This window comes from Carya illinoinensis, chromosome 5 (genome assembly GCF_018687715.1).
Source record: "Carya illinoinensis cultivar Pawnee chromosome 5, C.illinoinensisPawnee_v1, whole genome shotgun sequence".
In the NCBI taxonomy this organism is placed as follows: Eukaryota; Viridiplantae; Streptophyta; class Magnoliopsida; order Fagales; family Juglandaceae; genus Carya; species Carya illinoinensis.
In genome coordinates this window covers 24,218,859-24,245,352 of record NC_056756.1, presented here as the reverse complement: position 1 = coordinate 24,245,352, position 26,494 = coordinate 24,218,859, and the positions used below count along the sequence as shown (strand labels likewise).

Here is a 26,494-nt window from a genome sequence, read left to right as displayed (position 1 = left end):
TCTAAAACTGTCTTCCAAGTGCAAAAGACCATAGGGACAACAATGTTCATGAAGAGCATGGGATGAGTTCCAAGGTCATTTCCACAGGGACAACAATGTTCATGAAGAGTACGCATATAATGAGTTGTGTTTGTGTGATGAACTTGTTTGTGAAAGGGCTACTTACACAACTAATAAAAGAAACAAGAAAAGTGTATTTATGTACCAATATGGAGTGTATTAATAAAAAATGGTTTGGATCTTTTCTCTATCTTTCTTAAAGAATAATTTTCTGAATGCTTGTAAAATTAAAAGAAATAAATACTAGAGAAATGGGTAAAAGGAATTAGAAATTGCAAAAAAATAAACACCTAAAAGACAATATATCAAACACCTGGGCTACGGGATTGTCTCATCCTATCTCAAACTCTGATTTAAGTCTCAATGTCAATAACTCAATTGTCAATCCATTCCAAGTATTAACAATTGGAAAATAAAAAAAATTAAAACCAGATTTTTGCCAAATCTAAGTGTCTACAGAGTGCAAATAGATTCACTATGAAGCATTAACCATGAAAAACCTTGAAAAGATTACCTTACGTCAACAGCAGCAGAACAAGAACAAGAGTTTCAAGAATTTATATTCTCATATATATATTTGTAACTCAATAGAATGGAAATCATAAAACTAAATTACTTCAATAAGCAGCTTGAACAAAGGACTCAACAACTCGTAGCTCAAGTTGAAAAGTTAGCCTAACGTATTTGAATGCAAATGCTCCATCTCCATTTTAGAATATACTTCCCAAAAGAAAATGAAGAACAATATTGGCCTCCAAACAAGGGTCTGAAACCGAGAACCCAAAAGCAAGAAAAAAAAAATATCCTCCTCGAGCAAAAGCATAAAATCCCTAAAACAAGAATGACAGAAGAAAAAAAAAAACCAAAAATTCCAAAAACAGCAGCCCCAAAAACTAAAACTAAAAAAAGAGGAAAAGAAGAAGCCGGCCATCACTCAAAAATTGCCTTTTTATACTTCCGTGCATTGTTTCTCCCATGAGTGATTGGCTGGATCCTGCACTCCCACTCCCGCGTCCCAGCCCCTGCTCAGCGTTAAGTGGCTCGCTCCCTGGTGCTCCAGCGCTTGCTGGTTTTCCGCGTGTGTGGGTCTTCTGCCCAGTGTTGAGGCCACGATTTCATCGTGTCTTTCGTCCGTGCCCTGCAGGTTTGGTTCCTTTGCCTTCACACACATTGCAGTCCACATTTTGGGACCATCAAGTCCTTTCCAAAAATACCCTGCAGCCCCCAGGAATAAAATATAAGTGTTAGCATCATGAGCTGTAAAATTGAGATATTAACTCTTATGTAGCTTAACAACTGCATTATAAATTTTTTTAAATGTATAAATATTAGAATTTATCAATGAGTTAAGTATTAAAAATTATTGCATAATTAAGTACTTAATTCATTTTTTGTTAAACAATTTATTCAATTTAGCAATCTAATCATACAGTTTTTGACATTTTATCAATTATAATATATAGTGATATAATATTATTATAATTATTAATACTATAAACTATAGTGATATAAGATTTTAAAATTTAATATCATATTAATTAGTAATTTATCATATAATACAAAACTATTTCATATATAATTATATATTATATGTAAAAATTATATACAATATAAAAAATTAAAATATATATATATATGAATCGGTTTGATCCAGTCCAGTTTTAAAAAATGAAAAACTGGAATCGGACCGATTTTAACCGGTTTTAAAAAAAATAAAATCGATATCAGATTGAATCAAACTCGATACTGGACCAAATCCACTAGTTCGGTCTGGTTTGATCTAGTTTACCAATTCATCTATTTTTTATTTTTTTTACACCCTTAGCTGGGAGAAACATCTACCATCTATAAAATCTCCATGTAGTACTAAGGCATTTGATGATATTGCTTGGCAGGTAAGAGATGGTAGTAGCAAGGATGAGCTGGAACTATTCTTTCTAATCACATGGGGGTATATATGGTTTAAAAGGAAGAAAATGGTGCATCAGAACACTTGGATGGATCCAAGTGATTGATCATGCTTTAGCTTTGCAAAAGGTTCATAACGAGCACAAGTCAAAATCACAAAATTTGGTTCTTACTCAATGTTGCTGGGAACATCTTCCACTGGGAATGTTAAAACTGAATGTAGATGGGGCCATGTTTTATGACCAGAACAAAGCAAGAATTGTAGCCATACTTAGAGATGCTGAAGGGGGATTGTTAATGGCAACTAGCAAAAATGAACATGAGCTTAAAGCTTTTGAGGAGATTGAATTGCTGGCAATGCTCGGGGACCTACAGTTATGTGGTCACATGGAAGTTACAGATTTTATCCTAGAAAGTGATTTTTGATGGTGAAGGAAATTTAAGCTGGAGAGGAACCTATGTCATTGTCGGGCAATATTATTAAGTAGATTAAAATATCATTTAGATAGTGATATGAAATAAGAGTTGAAAGTTAAATAAAATATTATTTAAATATTATTATTATTTTCACATTTAAAAAAGTTGAATTGTTTATTATATTTTACGTGAGAATTTAAAAATATTGTAATGATGAAATGAGATGAGATGAAACACTTGTATCCAAACTGGGCCTAAAGCTATGATGCAGATGGATAGGTTTGGATATTGAGTTGAGAATTTTTAATTTGAGATGAAAATAAAATATTATTTTTTTTAATATTATTATTATTTTGAAATTTGAAAAAAATTAAATTGAGACTTGAAAAAGTTGAATTGTTTATTATATTATGTGAAAATTTAAAAAAATTGTAATGATAAATTGAGACGAGATAAAAGTTTTTAGATTGTAAAAACTTCCAAACCTAACTAGAATAACATGATAGATTAGCAAGATATGCTTGGAATGTTGATAACATTATCATGTGGTGGGATTCAATCCCAACTTCTATCTCACAAGTTGTCCGGATAGACAAAATTATGTATAGTTTTTGATTCAATGAGGTTTATTTATTTAAAATAATAATTATAATAATAATAATTTAAGGACGTTTTATATATTTGCACTAGGGTATTACACGTTATACATTAATACAAGAACCCCAACTTTTCAGGTTCACTTTTCAGTCGGACAAATATCTCTTTTCAATTTCTCTACACAAAATATATGCATGCACCTGTGGTTTCATCCCTTACTCAAAAGGATTTCATTGTATTTGGCAATCGGTGCATAAACCATACAAAATTTAGTAAGATGACATAAAACATATCACCGTCATCGAGTTTTACAGGCGGAAGGCCTTTAGGCTATCATATTTGACCTTTTTCTTATTTATGTAGAACCCCTCGAGCAGAATGCAACAACTATAATAAATGAATCACGAGCATCACTCTGAAGATGTTGACTTTCAAGAAACCTAGAGGAAAGAAAGCCTACTTGGGGAACCAACCCTCACTACGACCTCATCCTCAGGTCCGGACTCGTCGCTAGAATCATCTATCGCATGACTGCCTCTTGGATACTTAACTTGTCGATTACCAGTAAACTTGTTCTCACCAAGGTTCTTCCTTGCAGTAATAATACCTCCTTTTGACTTGACAGAAAGAAGGCGGTGATCTTTATATGAAGGAAGTGTTGGATAAGACTTGACAGAAAAAGGCAGCGATCTTTATATGAAGGAAGTGTTGGATAAGACAAGCTGTGTGATGGCTTAACGAGACCATGCCTCCAAGAACTTCTAGTGCACCATTTGGTATTTCACCTTGCAAAAATAAACAATGCAATATGTCAAGAGTTTCGAACAAAATCCTGACGGAAAAGTTGATGCGGCATGTAACACGACATGTAATCAATCACCTTTTTTTTTTTTAGGTTGATGGTATAAGATATAATCATCATTGCCTTGCAATCAATGACCCAAGGGGTGGTGGTTTCCCCGCATCTACACCCCCACACGATCAGGTCGAAGAAGGAACTGTTCTACCCATGTGGGTGGAGGGTGGAACCTTTTCCCCTCACCCCGTGCAGCTGGAGGGAGGGTTCCCCAATTCCACTGCCTGCAAATGGGTGTGGGAGGGGAAGCGTGAAATGCCTGCGCTGCCCACCCTGTGCAGATTCGGGAGGGGAAGCAGTTGGGATTCTTCCACTCCCATGCTCATACTTCCCCCCATTCTGCAGATTTGGCACCCTTCCCCACCCAAGCCCTTCACAGGGTGAAAATGAGGTAACCCGTCCCACCATGTTGGGGGGGGGGGGGGGGGGGGGGGGGGGGGTGGATTTTATTTCTCGTTCCCCCAAAAGCACATATGAAGGGTGGAGATGTTCAGCCTACCTTGCTGATGGGTCGTGGGAACAGCCCTGTTTTCAGAAGTTGCTAATCCCAGGGACTTTATTAGTGAAACCTAGGGACTTTATTAAATTTCCCTAATATTTAATAGCCAAAAGAAAAGGATAGAGAAAAATAGAAAATTCTGAAGTGCAAAAACTAGTCTAAGAAAATAAATTCATTTGACCTTTCTTTCACGAAGTAACTTCCAGACACAAAAAAACATATCAATCCAATCATACCATACTGCCATAGATGCTAAGATGCATTGCCTTTGCAGACAAGCTGTTAGCTTGTCGGTCAATCCCTTCTGGGATCTGGTTATGTTGCCTAGGATTATAGAAGTTTTCTGGCCAACTCATTAGACCACGAGGTTCCCTGCCAAGGGATCTATGGGGGCGATCAGCAGAAGGAGATATCCAGGATGACCTTTGGAGAGTACAGTCTGCTTCAAATGCTGCCATGTCAAAAATTATCACTCTTGCTCTTGTTTCTACTTGATAGCGGGATCCTTGATATGAAAAACTGGCTCCCGTGATACCTGTTATCATAAATAAGAAACAGGAACCTCAATTAAATATTGGCCATTACAGAATCAGTAAAAAGACTAATGGTTACAGAATCCCGTGTATAACATGCCTTGCATTTATGGAACATTAAGCTGATTTTCCTTGAAAGAGAACCAAGCTTAAAGATAATTAATTCGAGCAAGAAACATATGCCATCAAATGTTTTAAGCACTATGCAAGGTGACAACCCTCTTGGTGTAATGAATTTTTGAGGGCCATTATTGAGCTGAAGCAGCCATAAAAGCCCAAGGATAAGGACAAACCAAAATCAAGGGTGAAAAAGCGCAAAATAACTGTAATAAGGCAAGAATTAAAATAGAAAAAAAAAATTACATAAAGAACTGTGAGGGCGTGTCTGTCATTGGAAAACAGACGTGTTGACTTCCTTTACTGGAGATAATGAAATCGAAAACCTCTGATAGGAAAGTCAAATGTTGACACCTGGAGCTTGACTAACACTGCTTAAACCTGCTTGAGGCTGATACTCATTGAAGATGATCATTTTTATTATATTTTATTTAGGATTGCAGATGGTCTTTAATTACCTGCCCTACTCTACCGCTACATAACAAGGGACAAGAACTTATAAACAGGTTGGAAATGCTCCCCTTCTCTTCATACCTGACGATTTGAGGCTTTCGAAAATTAAACTCCCATGTGAAGGCAACAAAGCTGCAGGTGATGCAACGAGTTCTTCAGCCCCTTGTATTTTTATAAATCCTTCTAATAAGAAACCAATAGAATGCTGAGGAACTTCTATAGTTTCTCCCCTTATGTATAACTTCATTATTGATCGTTCTGAAACAAGAGCCCTCAAATCTTGCAGTGCAATTTTTTCAAATATCTGAGGAAGCAAGAGTTTAACAAGAACAATAGCACTTTCCTGCAAAGCAAGATAAATTGAATGAAAGATCAGTACTAATGCGTTAAGGAAGCCAGTTATGTTATTATGTTTACACTACCATACTAGCATTTATGCCTCTCACACTAAACCCACTCCCACCATGTGCGCACTTGATGCTTGTCCCCCCCGCCTGTCCATCTCCTTTTCCCAATCTTTGCTGAAAAAAACTCTCTGCGGCCTGGAATTAAGCCACCATGCCTCACGAAACACCTCCCTACTTATCTACCAAAATTGAGCTCAGCACACAGTGTTTGCATTGTCACCAAAAATGGAGTAGAACAGGTGCCTGCAGCCTTCTCACAGGGGGGTACCTACTGCCAAAAGTCTCCAGTTGGTACCCATCCCCTAGAATTCAGGTTGTTCCTGGTGCAACCTATTGGTTTTTCTTTGTTGGATTGTTTACGTTTTGGTTACAAGGCTCAGTAGTTTATTTCAATTGTTGATTGTAGTATGATAGCATGTGGTGGTTTGGGGGGATTGGCAGGCATATGGCGTTTATGGCTGTCCAGGTGTTGTTGGTATGCAAGTTGTCTGAATTTTGGGTGGAAGTTTGGGAGGTTATTCCAATGTGCACAACTGTTTGATTTTTATATTTATTTAAACCTTTTTAGACTTGTCAGCCTTGGGAACTGAACTTTTCAACAGTTTGCAGTTGGTTCCCAATCATTTTCTGGTTTATGGTTGTTTTAAGAGGTAAGCATAAATATTCCAATACCCACTAAACATCTGGAAATGTTTTCAGAATCTTTTTGAGGGGCTCAACCAAACAATATAAAACCAGTGATTTTCTTCGAAATCATTTTCCCTGGGAGAATATTTTACGTAGAACAAACATAGCCTTAAATGTGCATATCTGATGATAAGTAGAAATAGTGTATGCCCCCATAGTAGAAAATTAAAGAACTTCGTTATATTTGCAGTTTTTTAACAAGATGGTTGCCAATGGATTTGGCTATTCTCTTGCCATACGAATGATTATGAAATGAAAAATCCTATTCAGCAGCCCTACACCACACATTTTTATTTTTTATCTTTTTATTTTTTTCCCTCAGCAAGTGTGTGGTGTATGAATAGTGGTCATATCTTCATTTCTTTTTGCAAAGATAGTATAGCCATACCTGCCAAAGAAAATCTTCTAATGACGGATCCAAACTCAGGACTGAAAGTATCTTCTCCCTTTCAACAAAAAAACAGAGAACCACAGAATCTGTGATCATGTCACAAATGTTAGACTTCCCACTTAGCACTTCATATAGGCCCAAAGTACTCCCATGTGTAAAAGCCGGATGCAGTGAATGCTTGTTTTTTATGCTCTTAATTGTCCACTGCAAAACAATATTTCTCATTTCTGTCATATATAAGAAAGTTGTATATCTTGAACTGGAAATCCAAGGCAAGTCTTTTAGTTACCTTGACCACCCCATTGGAAATAAGCCAAATACCATTTGGCTTGAAACCTTCCTTGTAAAGTGTCAAACCACATAACTTTACTGTTTCTTGGGTAGAACCTTGGAGTGGGGCACTGACCGAAGAAGGGAGAGCCCCAAATAAAGGATGCACACTAATCAAATCACTCATTTTTGGTATCTTAACTAAAGGAGGGCACCTTAGAAGCTTTTTAAAGTCAGTCTGCATGTGAATTGAAGCAAAATTTCTGGTAAAGAAAAAATTAAGAGAAAAATGATGCAATAGAAAGTCAACAACACATCATCACTGAATGAACCTGGACAGCATCATGAAGATGTAGCATCTCTTTCTCTTCCAATAACCCAATCTTCTCACAATTTTGGATATAATCTATTAAATGATTCAGCACTGAATGTGTTACTTGTCTTGTCTTCACCACCCGTAAAACCTGAAAATTAAACACAACTATAACCTGAAAATTACACAAACTATGTATTGATGCAATATTGGTCCCTTAATTCCACACAAATCTGAAAGGGCTTTAGCTAATGAACTCCAACTAAGATCTAGCACATCTGATCATCATGAGACATCCACAGGGGAGTTCAAATTACAAACCTGAGGAAAAGCTGCACGAACATCTTCCAAGAACTTTCTTGCTTCTTGTCCTTCTGCCTCGCTTTCTTTGATGACTATAGAAGCCACATCACTTTCACCTAAAGAATAGACACAGTTTTAAAGAAGAAGAAAAAATTTCGCTGTCACTTGGGCAGTCCAGAAATAAACAATATTCAGACCTAAATCTAAATTAGAGGCAATAGCCGTTTAGGCCATGACCTGAAAACAAATATTTATTTTCTAAAAGAGTATTTTCATTTCTTGTATAGAAATGCTAGAATTCACTCAAGCATTGCAGAACAATGATTCTTTGTCCCAACACCATATTGTCTGAGTAAAGCAGCTGTTGAGCTTGAATCTGAATAGAAGATTATAATATGCTATACCTGACAAAGAATATTTACATGTGGCATTGCTGTTGTTAGACAACATTGGTCCCAGAAGCTCAAGTGGTTAGGAAGAGGGACAACAATGTATCTCAAGTTCATAGAAGATACCAATTGTAGCAATTTTATATTTAGCTACAGCTCGAGCAAATATGTGAAAAGATCATGTTGAAAAAACCATCAGTCCCAAAAGCTTAAGCTGTTAGGAAGCATGCCAACAGTCTATATGAAGCTCATAAAAATACCGACACTAACAAGGATCTGAATATTCTTCATTGTTCTCAGATTATTGAAAACATTGACAATTATAAATATCTAAAATTAGGGTTTTCCACAGAAGTTTAAGCTCAGAATTATTAATTAAATAAGAAAAAGTAGAAATCAAATGTTCAAACTCCATAATTTCCAATATTGTTATCGAACAACAAATTTTCTTGTTACGAGGGGAGGACCACTAAACCATCAAGGTAGAAAATCTTACTAACGATATCGTCATGATAACAGAATTGATTCAGTACTAAATATAACTTTTTTTTGGCTGTAGGGTGGGGAAGAAGTGATTGGAAAAGGAAATATATTTATCTAAATTGACACCAAATCCAATAGGTTGCAAGATCAATAATGATGTGATAACTGGCAAAGCATGTTGACAATGACCAAGGAAGCTAGTGTTACCTAAAAGGTCATGTAGTTGCCATCTTGCCATTCTATGGGCACGAAGAAATGCAGCACATATATAACATGCAGATTCCAACCTTTCCACTGTTAAATACAAAGCCAACTTTTGAGGGACAAAGCCCACTTGAAGCAGCTTGTAATAACTTGGGAATTTAACGTTAGTTTTTAAACCGTTCCAATCACATAAAGGCTCATGTGAAACCAAGTCAAGCGCTTCATCCACTGACTGCATCAAAAGGTTTGCAGTAGTTTGTGTAATCCTCCCTTCATCCAGCATAACCCAGTAGGCAGCTTGGACACCTGATATAAGAAAAGCTTCTTAAACTAGCAAAGGAGTTTACTTCAATTTAGCAAGCATTATATTCCACAATAACCATCGAATTGATTTGAAGAAATGAATATACAAACAATATTTTCAGAGAGATGTGAATTAATCAATAAGCAATGCTATCAACATTTAAAGGAACATACATTAAAAAGGAAACAAAAACATGTTAAGAAACTAACTGTTTTTAATAGTTCTAGTCAAAGCTAGATTGAAAAATAAGTAGTGGGAGTGAAATGAATGAAATATGGTAATAAACATGCCAAGTAATGAGACAGACATGAAACTTATCAATAAATCTGCCATTTAGGAGGCCTACTGCTATATCTTTGAAATTCACAGGGTCGAGATGAGAATCTCTTTCAGATGCACTACCAATAATAACTAATTTACCATTCAACATGCGTATGCGTATATCGTTCAAATTGGCCGGGTACAGGTTATTATCATCATCTTCAGAGGCGCCAATAGGGTGCACACTTTCCCCTTCCAAATTGTTTAAGCTTGTGATATATCTTTTCACGGTAGGCCAGTCAGCAGGTCCAAGTTCCTCATCATCTCCAAGTTCACCAAAAGCCTCTATCGCTTTGTTCAACATTTCGTACTTTGTGTAGCCCAGTTTGCGGTGCTGTTAATTGATACACAAATATAAAGACCAAACACAGACCAAAAAAAAAAAAGAGGAGGAAAAATAAGAACCATGTAAGGATATGATTAAGATCTTCAATTTTATACTTCTAGCTGATACACTAAGAATGAAAATAGTGAGAACTCGCAAGACCATAAATATCGACTACTGCCCACTGTTGTAACTTACATCTTTATGGGCCTTTCAATTACTCAAAATCAGTATGGTTCTTGTTTATTTGATGGTTTTCAGAGTACCTCATTGTTTCATGTATGACACAAAACTCAAAATCAGCAAAAGCATATGAAGAATATTAGTCCTGATCAATATTTTCTAAAAACACAATGTTAAATGTAGGAAGGTTTTGTTAGTCGAATGACTCCATATTCTACCATTTATTTTGCAATCTATCACAATTTATCATTTTTGAAGCAGTAAGCTTTACTTCTATGAAGCCACATTATCCTCTCCTAACTCAAAATGGTGAAGTTTCAAGTTTTACATATTTATTTTTCTTATTATTTGTCTTAAGTCAATCATTATCTCTCAACTCATAAATAATGGAAGCATAAAGGTCTACATATTTATCTTAGTAGTTTTATTTCAATGCACATGAGACTTGTAAGGACCATAGACTAATCGATTATCTTTTTTCATCTAAGCATGAAATTTACTTCTATCTTATTAGAGCTTTCTTTGTTGAGTATAGTTCTTTGATATTTTGAGCATGTCGATCGTGACTCCAACTGATAAATTTTGAAATTTAAGGGTCTGGAGACTCTGTACCCAATTTCTCCGTATCAATCATTTCATTTTCCATGTAACAATCACCAGCTTTAGTAATCAAGAGTGGAAGATTTTGGTTTGTGAAATTTGAGCAACGTTTTAAGATTTATTTCAACATTGTTTCTCTCTATTACTATTCACGTGCACTGTGTTGGTCCATGGCTAGTACAATGAAAAGTTGCACAAGTGCCGAATATAGCCTTGGTGTGGTGCAGAAAACTCTACGTACGATCCTGAAGAAACCCTTGGTAGACCAAGACCAAATCCATTGGAGGGAGTTCGAAGTGCCTTAGAAGCAATATTTTAAAGATGCAACTGTAGGAAGGCCAAGTTTGAGTAAGATAAAAATTGCACACAAGGCATTGCATAAAAAACACCTCACTGTTGGTTTTACAAAGGACAAATTAGATCTACTCATAGTGTTGGAACGTGATGTTTAGGAGCTCCAAATGGTGGATACTAGGAGAAGTTCATTGAGTTCTCGAAGTGAAGAAGATAGGTAAGTGGATACAATATTTATTTTATTAACTTCTAAATAAATTGATTTTCTCAATAATATTTTTGAGATGTTCATGCAGTGTAAATAGAACTTCTTCAGAATACCTTTTTATGTATTAATAATATGTTATCAATTACAATTTTCTCAACTGCTTTTAATCTGATGCTCTCTCTAGATTTGCTTTATGAATATACTTGTGTTATGAATGTTTTTGCAATCAAAAGTTGTGAGAAAGCAAAGAATGGAAGGAAAAGAAAGATGATGTATGAATGCATAAAAGGTTTATAAATATTTTTGGTCATATTAAATGAAAGGACAAGCACTGGTGTCGGAGCTAATATATGCTGTGGAGATTGGCCCACTTGAGTTCACCATTTACCAAGGATGTAATATCTTAGACCCAACTCCACTCATACAACCATACTAGTTGGCATCTTTGTGATTATCAACCCTTGCAGTGAGGCGCAAATGTGTGCAGAAGACCCAAAGATTAAATAAAAATGGTATATATATGTGTGCAATGTTTTATCCTGACTCTTTACAATGTTTCTAATATAAAAATGTTTTTAATGTTATTTTAATGCAATGCTGATCACTAATCTAAACTTTATTTTTTATAGAATCATTTACTAAAGATTCTACTCATTTTGTTTTTATGTTTTATCCACCCAGATACTATTGAGGACATATCTACAAGCAACGGAAACAAGAGTTGGAGTCTTTCTTTACCAATATGATTCTTTATTATGAAGTACTTGTGGCATATTAGAGTCATACCATGTTGTTATTAGTGAGGGTATTCTTTATTGATATTCTTTATTGATAATAATAATTACAACATAGTATTAATAAGTGATTGTTAATAGAGATCAATATTAATAAAATGGTACTAATAAGTGCTTGTGGCATCTGAGTAAAAAGTAACATTGCCCACAACCATTCTCCTACGCCAACTTTGGTGTCAGAGCTTGTCTATATAAGACTATGGACAAAGCATTTAGAAATGAACTACATGATTAAGAAATTAAGGATCTATCTTAGTCTTATGTAAATAACATTACACTTAAGTCCTCACCTTTGCAGCTAATAGCTTATCCATATGTAAAAGGCTTAAAATGAACTGCGTTGTTGAACCATTCACAATAAGTGTCAACAGTACGATTCCACCAGTGAAGAAAACAAACTGTGAAAATGAAAAAGTGTGTAATTATATCTCCATATGTAAGAAAGTAAATTCTGGTTTATTATTCCTCTTCAGCTGCAAAGATACATGAAGTGATCTTATTCATTTATCTCTCAAATGGAAGATGTAATTTAGATGCTTGCTCAAACACTTACGAGAGTTCCTGTTTTCGAATCAAGTACTGTTGAGCTATCACTTGCACGCTGAAACAACCAGAGTATATCATTTAGAAGCAATATATTATTAAGGCACCAAAAATACATAAAAGAAGACATGAAATGTTTGTAATGGACACCAAGTAACAAACTATGATCTAATTAGCTGTCTATAAAAATGAATCTGCTACACCACATGTGGATGCTTCTCAACAAACCTTTGGTGGCCATTGGGCTTTACGATTGCAAAGCATAGATTTGAGCATACTTTTCAAGATAGTCAAAGGCTAATTTTCAAATAACAGAATCCAGTACAAAAATATACAACTTTGACAGAGAAGACTTGTCTTTGTCTTACTTATCCGGGGGGGAAAAAAAAAAAAAAGACTTGTCTTTGTCTTCAATTATGAAACCCTTGCCCTTTACTTAGGTATGATATCATAAAGGCGATAAGGAAAGCAATCGACCATTAAACTTAGATGTAATGTACCTGCCAATAAAAGTTTCACAATATTTTTTTTTTCTTTTTGAAGTCTATACAAGTCTATACAACTGAAGCCATAACTTAGGAAACTTTTCAGAGATCAAGGTACCTAAGTAACAAATAAACTCAATAATTAGGCCACATCCCTTTGAGGTGTTACATTTACAAAGATTAGATATACCCCAAAAGTCTAATTTTCCTCTCTTTTTTTCTTTTTCCTAAATTTAAGAGACTTCAGTTACTGATTGATGTACTTTATATATTTTTTTTATAAATAAACAAATTATATTGATCAATAGCAAAGCCAGTATTACAACTCTAATGCCCTAACTAGGTAGGCATATTAGAGTGATTGATGTACTTTATATAAATATGAAGACAAAAAAAGATATGCCTTTTTTTAGTAGTTAGTGGATTTCCTCTTAAATGAATTGGGATCCAAACTCTGTAAAAGCACCTTTTTTTCCCCAGCAGACTGCTATTCCAAATACTGAATGCAAGAAAACTTGGTGTATAAAGCAACCTGTCCTGGTAGTTTTGGAACCTTTTTTTTTTTTTTTTTTTTAAACTTCCACAAGAAGTCTTTGAGAAATGAGAAACGTTTGTTCGCTTAAGAAGTGCAGAATAAAGTCCCAAACTCCTGGTACAGAAACCAATATAGATCCCAGGAGAGAAGAAATATAGTGTCACGAATGCTAATATTCGTAAAAATCACATGTGAGCCAAGTATAAAAGATTCCACAACGACAAAGCAATTAAAACTGTATTAATAAAAAGAGTCATAAATAGAACTTACTAAGATCCAAGTCTTATGTTTTTCCACAAAATTCCTGACTATTTATGAACACATGAATTCAAGATTTTTGAAAGATCATAAATTAAATTCTACGACTCCATCTCAATCCCATGAGCTATGCCTGGTTTTGTAGATCCGTTGTCAACTTTCTTCCCTTGGATGTTTACAGATGAAAATAAATGTGAGTGAATACTCAGCAAGTGACTGCATCGCACAGTAACCAACACAATGACATAGGATATGCTTTTCAAAAAGTACATGCTCAATAAAACTGTCGTACATACATAAATGCCTATGGACTTAGTTCCACTTTTTCGTTGGCCGATACACACTGTTGAACCTCGTGTGTATGGTTAGCAATCTTTGTGATCTCGATTCCCCATGGTCCCTACATAAGGATGGCATCACAAGGTGCACCACCAGTGTGCCCCTCCTGGCATTGCAGCCTGTCCTTATCTTGTGGTACTTATCATTCATAGACCCTTACATATTTTATGTGTCATACATTCAATCATGAACCAGCTTTCTTATCTTATGATGTTATATCAGCGACATGAGAACCAATCCAAGTAATCTACCGCTTAATTTAGAAAATCTGCCTCTCCTCAATGAGCCCTTCTTCACCATGAGAGACGTACAAATTCCGGCTATTACAATCCTTTATTATGTTCGTCAATGATAAAGAATCATGGAACAAGAAAATACTGTTTTAAGTTGTCTCAATATATAGATCATAATGAAGAAACCAAATAAATTGCAAAGCATACTGGCAAACAATATGTGGTTAGACTGCTTAATACACAAAATGTCTAACAGTTTTCGTTTGGGTTATTTTTGAGTTATACAACTTGAATTATGAAGATGTGGATACGTGATCCTTTTCAAAATCTCACTATAACAAGGAATACGAAAAAGGCATTTAAATATTTCCAGATATGAAGGGGCAAGAGCAAAACTGAGAGCAAATGCGGAAGTTCCAATGTTGGTTTCCAATTTCAAAATCAACTTACCTAGAAACAGAAAAACCTAATACCATATTTTCAATTTAACAAGATGCACCATCCTTTAAAAAATAATTCCATCCTCGAGACAAACCCAGTGGCTTATATGAGGAATTAGGTGTGAAGGAGGCCAGAGGGCTTGTTAGCAAAGGAAGCAAGGGCTGACAAAGAGATGAAAAAAAGAGGTTTTCAGGTCCCCTTTGAGCTGGGCGGTGCATGGAAGAGGCGCCAGGGGGAGGGAGGTGGTTTACAATGATGAAGGATCTAATTTCTTGGGGACGATCAAGCTTGCTTCTTTCACCAGATCAATCGGATTCTTTGTCCTTTACAGCTTGCTGATACTTATCCCTCTCAACTATGGTTGAATGGATGCTGAATTTAACCTCGTTTGGATATTGAGATGAGATGAGAAATCTGTGAATTGTAGTGAAATGATTTAAGTTAAGATGTTTTATTGGGTTTTGGGAAATGAGAGAGAAAAGGTTGAATAAAAATATTATAAAGTTAAAATATTGTTAGAATATAATTTTTTAATATTATTTTTGTTTTGAGAATTTGAATTTTTTTTTTTTAGAAGTTTGGGAAAGTTGTAATGATTAGATGAAAAAATTGAAGATTTGGAATTGAAGAGTGTTTGTGTTTGAGTGATGTTTGGGAAAGAAATGGGATTGAGATGAGATGGGTTGAGATGGCTATCCAAATGAGGCTATGTCCTCATAGCCCTACATAGTCTGCAGTGTTTCTAAACAAGAAGGATTGTAATATCAAAAAGAGAATTCCAGATTGAAGATCTCGTGACCCGTATACGATTGAGTTCTAAAGCTAGGAGCTGAGCAAGATAATACAGATTGAGCTTCTCAAAATTTGGGAATCGCAACACTAATTAAAAAGTGCTGGCATTGACAATAGGTGAGCTAGAGATGTGGTTTGGCAGAAAACCAGACCCTACCACATACAAACAGCAAGAATGAGCTGTGTCTGCTAATCCAGAAAATGAAATTACCCCAAACGCTGTGACCTCTTTGCTAGTAGAATCTTTACTACAACAATTTTGCAGTAAAAGATTTACATTATAAGATTCCAAGAAAAGGCATATTGATACCAGAAAGCAAATTAGAAAATAATAAATCTACAGATTTCCCAAGTTTATGCATGTAATAATAAGAATAAGAGAATTAATGTCACAACATATAAATAATTGAGTCCAAAACTTGCCTTAACTGAAAGCGAAAGTGACAATGCAACAGGCCCTCGCAAGCCGGACCATATGAGAATAGTAGCTTCTTTCCAATCCAAACCATAGCCAAAATACCGTAGAAAGGGATACAAAACTCCAACAACTATGAACCGAGAAACTTGTACATAAACATAGAGGAGAATGAGATAGGCCCATGAATATCCTGACAAGAAGAAGCTTGGCGGTATGAGTTATGGATATTCCTCGAGATTCAAAAAACAGTAAGCAATGTTAATGTGTATAGATAGAGAACAACCAGTAGTATTGTAAATTATCTTCTCTACAACACCAAATATGCAAAAAAGAACGTAGTAGTGGTTATAACTAATAGATTTCAAGTGCTAATAGGCACATCAAATATTTTTTTATCGCAATAAGTCACACTGAGTATGAACTTCAAGAAGTTAGATAAGATTAAAAAAATATATCTTTTACCAGAAGGGGAAAAAAAAAAGTTATTATTTTTGCATTAATTGCAGGGTTGGATTGAGTTTGAGTTACCGACTGGTTTAAAGGTCACACTTTTCTCATCACAGGTCAGGTCAGATTGGTAATATGCTTAAAATAACAAGATAAATTCCTAACAAAGGCATACGGTAGCCCGTGCCCCCATGCCCCATGCACTAGTCTCAGCCAAGCACACCACTAGAGAAAAATTATTTTGCAGAAGCAACACCTCCTAACCTTTACACACTCTTCAAACATACAAGGAAAGACTGGGCCCTTACAATGAGCACACTGGTCCCTTGTTCAAAATATCTCACCAGAGGCAACAAATGGACAGCACAAGCGTTTGCTCACACCCCTCTTTAAAACTAAGGCTTCAGTTTCACTCTCTCTATGGCTTTCTGGAATCACACGCCACCCTCATACAATCTTCCTTTCAAACTCCAAGGCAACTCTTGTCACCAAGGCATCAACACTCTTTCAGCAAGCAAGAGATAATCATTGCCTTTGTTGGGAGGCAGGGCAGTTCCACCATGTGGCACAACCCATCAGCCACTCAATCTTTGGTCCAAGTGCTAGCAACACTCTGATGGAGGCCAACAACCCCAACACTCGTCTCCAGCCAACAAGGCCCATGCAGATAGAGGAAAAGGCTTGGCCCAAAGCTGTTGTCTTTCCTCTTTTTACATCAACTAAGTTGTGATCCAACATACTCACAATCAACACAAGCAAGTCCGGATTGGCCCAATCTTTACTGGTGCAACATGAGGAACCACCTAGTGCAAAAGGGGACAAACCATTCTTGGAGTTGAGTAGAAGCACAGATGAAAAATACTCCAGTGGTCTAACGAATTAGCAGTAGGCACTGCAAAGTACAGCTAGTCCAGCACATGGGCGAGCAAGCACCTTGCAAACGCAAGGTTGACACGTCCCAAAGCGAGATGAAGATAAGTGTGCCATTTCACTAAAAGTGAGAATGAAAAGGCCACTTACTGAGAAGGTGAGAACGAGGAGCCGCGGAAGCTAGTAACTCTGACAAGACAAAGAGTTACCCGCCAAGGTGAGCAGCAGCCTGGAAGAGACTAGATAAGTGATGGAGCTTTCTGAAAGTACACAAAAAAAAGTGGCAATACTGCACGCAAAACCCCAACTCCATCCAACCACATCCGGAGTGGTTTTGGGATGAAAGGTGAAGATTTGACGGGTCATGTCGTCTGAACATAGCAGTACAACTCAAGCCACTACTAAGACCCTCTATCAAGGAAAGTCAGAGGACCAAGCATGCGGATGATGCTTGGTAATCTATCTCTACCATCCTGCAGTATGACAGGGAAGGGTTAAAGAAAATCCTTACCACAGATTCAGAATTAGAAAGGTGTCAGAAATGACATTTGACAATTCTACCCTATTTAAAGGACCTAGACATGGGACGAGATCTCACTTTTGATACTTTATTAACCCAAGAACTCATGAAGTCAACTGCTTTAGAAAGCAAGGAGCAAAGTGGCAACGAAAAGATTTCCGATGTAGGAAGGTAGTTTTATTTTTGAAGTAATGTAGGAATGTAGGTTAGCTTCTCAAGCAGTACTGTGAATGTGGGATGAAAGTTGTGAGTAAGAGGCATTGCATTATCTTTGTCACTTCTCTCCCCCATTCTATAAGCATGAATAAATATTTCAATCAGTATGTATATGCCTATATTTACACACCGATTTCCAATGTTTGAATGTGTTAACTGTTTTCAATACATGACTTTGAATCATTGTGCGGGAACCCAATATCTATGTGTGAGAATGTCCATCTTTGTGTGAAAATTGTCAAAGTACTAGAGAAACCAGAAAATACGTAGAGGAGCTTTGGAAAAACTGAACTGTCTCGGTTCAGGCATCTATGTTATTATCAAGGCAATTTGCCAATCTTTACAAGGAAAGTAGATATTATCTATACGTGGGAAAGTAAGTATTCCCAATTTCCAGCATCTACACATGGTAAATATATTGTGTCCAGCTAATATTAACAAAGAGATAAATATACGTGTACAAGCCAAACATTACTAAATTATATATGTTAACATCCCCCCTCAAATTGATGCTGGCAAGTCAACCAGCAACAATTTGCGAACAAGGAATTGATGCCGCCATCGAGTCATTGCTTTGGTGAAGACATCGGCTACTTGGAGATAAGAAGAATTGTAAGGAAGAGATATCACCCGACTCTTCAAAGTATCTCAGATAGAATGAAAATCAACCTCAATGTGCTTGGTGTGTTCATGGAAGGCGGGATTGTTCGCAATCTGAATAGCCCGAGTGTTATCAACATGAAGAGGGGTAGAATTAGTCTAAGGAAACCCAAGCTCCTCCAGAAGACCATGTAACCATACAATTTTAGAACAAACAGCAGACATGACACGATACTCAGCCTCAGTAGATGATTTAGAAACATGATCTTGTTTCTTACATTTCCAAGAAATTAAGACATCACCTAAAAACATACACCAACCAGTAGTGGATCGACGCGCATCCGGACCACCAACCCAATCAGCATCATTGTAGGCAACAAGTTGAAGAGATGAGCCTATAGGAAAGAATAGCCCACGAGTAGGCGATCCTCGAAGATAGCAAATAATACAGTGAACTATAGCAAGACGAAGATGCCGAGGAAAAGACATAAACTAGCTGACCTAATGAATGACATAGGAGATATCCGGTCGAGTAGTGGTCAAGTAGATTAGACTCCCAAACAAGCACCAATAGAGAGTAGGATCATCCAGAAGATCCCCTTCATCTTTCCTGTATTTGACATTTTCCTCCATAGGAGTATCAACAGAAGAAGTGTCCTCCCAACCAGCCAACATGATAAGATCTTGAATATACTTATGCTGGTTTAAGAAAATACCATTTGCTCGATGATGAACTTCCAATCCCAAGAAGTATGTGACTTGACCAAGATCTTTCATGTGGAAAGTGGCATGCAACAACTGTTGAAGCTTAGTAATCAAACCAGAGTCTGTGCCAGTAATGATGATATAATCCACATAAACCAAGAGAAGAACTATACCTGCCGTAGACTTGTGGAAGAAGAGAGAAGAATCATAATGACTTTGCGTAAAGCAGAATGTAAGTAGTGTAATACGAAACTTCTCAAACGAAGCCTGGGGAGCCCGCTTGAGGCCATACAGAGATGCCAGAGGGAAGCTTCATGTAGATCTCTTCTTGGAGATCACCATGAATAAAGGCGTTCTTCACATCCATCTGATGCAATTGCCACGACTATGAAGCGACAATAGCTAAGATGGTTCAAATCGTGGTCATTTTGGCAACAGGAGCAAATGTCTCCTCATAATCAACCCCATATTCCTGTTTGTTACCCAGAGCTACAAGAAAAGCTTTGTACCGGTCCAAAGTCCCCTCAAAACGAAGTTTTACAGAGAAAACCCATTTACTCTCAATAGGTTTGACTGTAGGAGGACAAGGAACAATATCCCTTGTGTGATTCTCTTCTAGTGCTTGAAGTTCTGCTTGCATTGCATTTTTCCAACACTGATGTTCCATGGCCTATTTGTAGCAAGAGTGAATGGAAATAGAAGATAAAGTAGCGACAAGAGTGACGGCAGAAGAAAAACCATACCGATTAAGGGGTTGAGAAGGACAAGTAGACCAACGAAGAGTGGTGGAAACAAGAGCAGGATTAGGCACCGGGTCAAGATCTAGAGGGGGCACAGAGGAAGTGGAACCAGACTCATGTCGACTACGTCTTTCATACATAAAACCAGGTTTGAACCTTTCCACAATTGTTAGGGAATCAGAAAAGCTAGGCAGAAGAGATAAAGACGGAGATGGCAGCTCAACATGAGATGGAAAGAAATATTGATTTTCAAAGGAAACCACATTCCTAGAAACCCTTATACGACGAGCATGGGAATCATAACAAACATAACACTTGTGTGGGATAGCATAACCAAGGAAAGCACACTTAATAGATTGAGCAGTAAGTTTATGTCATTCATGAGCAGGGAGATGCACAAAACAAATACAACCAAATGTATGAAGATCAAAATATGAAGGAGAATGGCCAAACAACTTAAGGAAAGGAGAAACATAATTTAACGTAGGAGAAGGTAAGCGATTGATCAAATGAACCAAAGTAGAAAGTGCATCATACCAAAAACGAGGAACATATGAGTCAAGTAAAAGGATTCTTACCACATCAAGAAGGTGACGATTTTTCCTCTCAACAACACTATTTTGTTCTCGTATCGAAGGACAAGTACGTTGAGAGATGATCCCTTTGCTTTGAAGAAAGGCCTGAAACTCATTAAACATGTATTCACCTCCAGAATTACATCGCAAGATCTTGATGCTAGCAGAGAATTGAGTCTCAAGAAGGGCAAGGAAGCGCTGAAAGACTGAAAAAAATTCTGCCTTAGCCCGTATGAAGTAAACCCAAGTAAAATGACTAAAATCATCAATGAAAGTAACAAAGTACTTATAATGCGCATGAGAAACATGTGCAATCCCCCAAACATCACTATGAATAATATCGAAACATTGTGAGGTACGAGATGCATGATGAGGAAAAGGAAGAACTTTACTTTTGCCAAGTTTGCACGTGGTACAATCAAAAGAAAGATCAAGAGAAAAGCATGCTTTATTTCCCAATAAACCAGAATTAAACAAAGTACGAAGTATATCTGAGTTTGGGTGGCCTAGACGTCTATGCCACATCTTATTTCTAGGATTAACAACATTACATGCAAAGGAAAGTAAAGGAAAACTAGGAATAATTGTGGAAGGAGAAACATGGAGAGGAAAGAGTCATCCCACTTTAGGCCCCTTCGTGATCATCTTGCCTGACACTTGATCTTGCACAACACAACTAAAATGAAAGAAATGGACATTACAATTACTATCAACCAATTGACCAATAAAAATAAGATTTGTGGAGAGGTCAGAAGACACAAAAACATCAGTTAAGGAAGATGAAAGATCACCAACAGCGTTGAGAGGCAAAGAGCCACCATCAATGGTGTTAATTTTCAGATTTCCATCATAATTTTTGACATTGGAAAGAGGAAAAATAGTATTGATCATATAATTAGAGGCTCCGGAGTCGAAATACCATGGCTTAGAAGAAACTTTATGATTACCTAAGAGGCCAAAAGTAGAAAAAGCAGAAATGATGATCTGTTGTACCATTTCAAAAGTAAGTGTGTTCGGGTTTGCAAAGGCTGTAGGAGTAGGACAAGAAACAACCTACGAGGCAGCAAGCAATACAACAGAACTAGAGGCACCAGCAGAGGCATGATAACCAGTACCTTGCTTCCGTTCAAGGTGAATAGGACAAGCAGAGATGATATGCCCTGGTTTCCTACAATAATTACAGAATTTTTGTGGGTAATCATGAGCAATATGACACAACGCTTTACAACTATAGCACTAGACAACACGCATGTCTCGACCCTTATTCCTCCCTTGTGCTACATAAGCCACATTAACAGGGGCACTGACAGTAGCCTGATGTTCCATGGCAGCCTGAGTTACTATACGTTGCTCCTCACGAAGAAGTTCACTCAAACAAGCATCCACAGATGGTACAGGATGACAATTCATCAAATTAGAACAAGCAATTTCAAAGTCGGAACGGAGCTTCATCAAGAATTGATCTCTCTTGCTTGTTTCGTGCACTACTTGAACAACAGAGGGAGCTGCAATAGGAACCTTGTTAAACAATATCTAAATAGGTAGCCCAAAGATTTTGAAAATCAGAAAAATATTCCTCAATGGAAAGACTTCCCTGTGTGAAATCAGCCATCTCATACTCCAATTGAAAACGCCTAGCCGTGTTGTCTTGATTGTAAACCTTGTTAAGATAATTCCACATGGCAACAACAGTTTTATAAGGCCTCAGATTGAGGACAAAGTGAGGTTCAACCAAGCTAAGAATCCAAGTCATAACCCAAGCATCCTTGATTTCCCACTTAGACAAAGTCTCTACATCTCGAGGTGCAGGATCACTCCCATCAATATGACCCCACAACTCTTTCCCTTTGACAAACGATTGAAATTGAAATTCCCAAGCGGAATAATTTTTGCCAATAAAACAAATACGGAACGAGTCTAATTTATCTGATGACATGATGGAACCAAGAATAAAATAGCCCACCACAAGAGGGTTGCAACAAGCACAAAGAAAAACGAAGTGCCGAAAAACAAAGAAGTGCCGAACACAAAGAACCCAGACTAGAAACAAATAGATGTCGAAAGAAAATTACTGAAAGAACCCAGATCAGCAAACCAAGGAAGCTGCACCCAGAACTGCACAGAGAAGACAAACTGCACCAAAAGATGTAGCCCAACCAAAACAGGCAATGCTGAAAGAGGAAATCAAACCAAAAACCAAGAGAAATTGCACCGAAATCCAGAAGAAACCAAGACAAAGTGCACAGACGATGCCGAAAGATAGACTAGAGGCAAGAAAAGTGAACAGACACGACCAAAATGCAAGACCCAACTAGGAACTGCAACAGAAATCGCCAACAACTTCCTAGGAAATAGAAACGTGTAACAAAGAGCACCGAAATCCACAAACTCACCAGAAACCAGCAACAGATGGTGCCAAGATCCCCAAAGACACAAGAAAATAATTTTCAAAACAGGCAAGAATCACAAACCTTGCTCTTGATACCATGTCAAAATACTAGAGAAACCAAAAAATACATGAGGAGCTTTGGAAAAACTAAACTGTCTCGGTCCAAGCATCTATGTTATTATCAAGGCAATTTGCCAATCTTTACGAGGAAAGCATATATTATCTATACATGGGAAAGTTAAGTATTCCTAATTTCCAGCATCTATACATGGTAAATATATTGTGTACAGCTAATATTAACAAAGATCAATATACGTGTAACAGCCAAACATTCCTAAATTGTATATGTTAACAAAATTGTCTATCTCTAAGTAAGAAGTCGATTTCGCAAATCTATAATCATGAGATGGGACAAAGAATTCTCTAGACCATTTCTGCATCACAAGAAGGAGAATAGATTGTGGAGATTGGGGTGGAACAGTGTCGTATCTAGCCTCACCTAATAGTCGGGATGTAGGATCCCCAAGTATATCACGTGTTGGTGTCTTCAAATTGGTTGGCCGGGTAAAAGCATCCATGGTGCAACAAATATCTGTGTGATGAATAGCTATGTGATGAGCATTTGTGTGGTGGAAGAATGTTACTGGGGCTAAAATAGGCCGAATACTAGTTTTACGAGTTTTTATACTTATATTGAAGACAGATTATTCCTCACCATATTAATACTAATGTGTTTCTGTATTTTGCATAAGACAGAAGGGCAATGTCCTCAGAGAGTGATTCCTCACCATGCCTATGAATGTACATGTGTTACTTGAGAGAGTGATTACTCGCTGCGTTTGAGGATGCACATAGCGATAAGAGTGAAGGTGATTCATCGCCACACATATACGTGTCCGTCCAATCTTTTCATGAAAGTGTTCATAACACTTTCGGTAGCATTATCTCTCATTAGCAGTCTTGTCATAGTTGTCTAACCTACCTATGATTTCATTCTTGGGACCATAGGTTTTTATCCAAATCCAGATCCCGGTATGACGACCGAGGGAGAAAATTCAACATATTTTGGTACTTAACAATTAGCATTGTCACCACAACGTATTTTGCTTGAATTTCTGCTGTGATTATACAAGTAAATATCTTTCACATGTACTTCAAGAAAATCACATGCCTAGTTCAATTCCCTCTTGGGCGTTGACCATTGGCCTGCACCCTTGGCACCACGGGTCCTCACCTAAACCTTCATGAGGAACGGGGCACCACAAGCACTCTGTGAAAAGACAATTGTTCTCACAAGAAAACAGCGCATGTTGTCATCTTCAAGCACCGATTCTTAAGGGTAATTTTAAGCACATAGCAAGCCTTGTAATGCTCATAGCTTCATGGTAGGCATGAATTTAAGTTGCAATCCATGCAACGGCCAAGGCAGACAAATCACACAAGTAAACCAACCTCACCAGCTCAATTTGATGTCATTGTCAAAACAGAGTTGAGGTTTCACTCCTGTTGTGCTTGCCTGATTTTGAGCTGCCTTTCAATACACAAACAAACATCTCTAACAAAGCAATAGGTTTGGTATTATTCCAAGAAGGACATTATGTTGCCTTTGGCAGCGAAAAGCTTAAAGAGGCAAAACATAGGTGCTCAGCAGATGAGAAAGAGATGTTGGCATCAGTTAAGGCTTGGGATTCAAGGATACCAATGAGCTTTGATCTCAAGAGGGTAAAGTACAGTTTTAAAGCCAACTGTTGGGAAATTAGATTGAAACCATAGGTGAATAAGTGTTAACTAGCCATATTTTGTTCTTAATTTCCAGGGAAACCACAAAACAAAGTCAGAATTCTGCTACCATCAGCTATTCTAGTGTGTCGTAGTGTCAGCCATCTGTTGGCTAGGGCTTTTATTCCTTATCCCTAAACTCTAATTTTGATAGAGATTTGTTTCAATGTTTGGCACCTGCTTTAAGAATTTTTTTTTTATTTTTATTTTTTTCGCCGACGAGTTTTCCATAAAAGGGAGAAGAAAACCAACTAGAAAGGATTAATTTATATAGCATACAACAAACAAATAAAGAACCTAAGTACTTGAACAACAAATTAGTAATACAAACAACTATAAAAATAAAGAAATACAACTTGATGAATTAACTCTGATACGATTCTTTCTATTAAAAAAATATCATATAATTCTTAAATTGAACTTCAAGCATGCTCATCATTGCAAAAACTAAAGATCACAGAATCTGGCACTTTGAACTACTAGAGTACTTAAAGAAGTAGCGTCAAAAGCATCAAGCCTGACATAAAATTTTTCTTACAAATTTGATGTCTCTATTTTAATGATCACCCTGATCGCTTTGCAAATGATGGAAATGCCGATATGCAAAACATCAATTGATTTGTTAATAACTATCTTACTTTTTTTAGTAAGTAATACATTCACTTAGTCAAAACCCCCCAGTGCCCAGTCGTTCTAACATGAGGAGAAAATGCCATTTGACCTAGGGCTCATTGTCAACTCAGTTTTTTTTAAGTCAAACATCAAGATTATTTGTACTAATATTAAAATTAAACTCCTATTCACTGCCCAATTATTATCATGCCACTCTTTTCAAGCTTTCAACTCAACCATATTTCACCCCAAATCTCCATTATTGTGTACAAGATACTTTAATGCGTGCTTTCACCATATCTACAGAACATATTGTAGCACATATAAGGAAAGATGAGGGTTACCATTTTTGAAATTATCATCTCCATCAAGAATGCCTTCAGCTATAATAACACCACTACACAAGCAGTAGAAAATGTGTTAGATGCATGAAACACATTATATGTAGTGATTTGGATCTATATTTTATGTGTACACTAAGAAAATAAAAATAAAATAGAAGAATATTATCATTTCATAGAAGAAATATACACTCCAGTTAACAAGTTAGAAGAAACAGAGCTCATAGTACTGGTATTCCTTCATTTTCCAACCTTTCCCAACCACTTTATCAAGAAACTTCAATGGTGTGCTTTGTTTTTCTAAAAAGGGTGGGTTTTTGTCTCAGAAATAATGAGATCTAAGGGCCCTAACTGGAGTTTAGTTTGAGCTCTTTCATTGGACACATACGATCCTCACCATTTGTTTCTTTTCCATTGCCCCATTGATTTTCTCTTTCTACTAGCTTAATCTTTGGGTAACAGCTAGATTAGAATACAATGTTTTGGTTTTGGTTTTGTTAGAATATATTGTCTATAATGTATTTGTATAAGGGTATATGGGTCTCTTGTATTTAGGGTATATATATACTTGTATGTACACTGTGAATAAAGTGAATTTATTTTCATCAAATCTGCTCTACATGGTATCAGAGCACGATTCTCACGAATTTGAGTTCTGTATCAGATGTATTCAGGTGCTGGAAACATAACTCGTATTTATGAGTTGTGTAAACAATTCTTCGTGTTGGAACAGAATGCTT

At 36.8% G+C, this 26,494-nt stretch overlaps 1 protein-coding gene across 16 annotated transcripts in view; it reads right to left on the bottom strand.

The window, feature by feature from the left end:
- Positions 1-3,523: 3,523 nt before the first annotated feature.
- The window catches only part of LOC122309665 (sodium/hydrogen exchanger 7-like), a 63,767-nt gene continuing 40,796 nt past the window's right edge, over positions 3,524-26,494 (bottom strand). For 8 of the 16 annotated variants that reach the window (XM_043123211.1, XM_043123214.1, XM_043123222.1 and 5 more), the window contains 14 exons: positions 25,758-25,810; positions 22,706-22,804; positions 20,637-20,839; positions 12,470-12,517; positions 12,207-12,314; positions 9,612-9,846; positions 8,891-9,193; positions 7,830-7,927; positions 7,528-7,659; positions 7,215-7,433; positions 6,923-7,129; positions 5,522-5,783; positions 4,574-4,872; positions 3,524-3,767 (listed from right to left, as the gene is read on the bottom strand). In XM_043123211.1, coding sequence (XP_042979145.1) covers positions 3,744-3,767; positions 4,574-4,872; positions 5,522-5,783; positions 6,923-7,129; positions 7,215-7,433; positions 7,528-7,659; positions 7,830-7,927; positions 8,891-9,193; positions 9,612-9,846; positions 12,207-12,314; positions 12,470-12,517; positions 20,637-20,839; positions 22,706-22,804; positions 25,758-25,810 — 2,290 coding nt within the window. In that variant the 3' untranslated portion in view covers positions 3,524-3,743. Of the gene's footprint in view, positions 3,768-3,823; positions 4,873-5,521; positions 5,784-6,922; positions 7,130-7,214; positions 7,434-7,527; positions 7,660-7,829; positions 7,928-8,890; positions 9,194-9,611; positions 9,847-12,206; positions 12,315-12,469; positions 12,518-15,965; positions 16,151-20,636; positions 20,840-22,705; positions 22,805-25,757; positions 25,811-26,494 lie in introns of those variants that run through there. The other 8 variants (XM_043123217.1, XM_043123219.1, XM_043123224.1 and 5 more) reach the window with 5 other exon arrangements.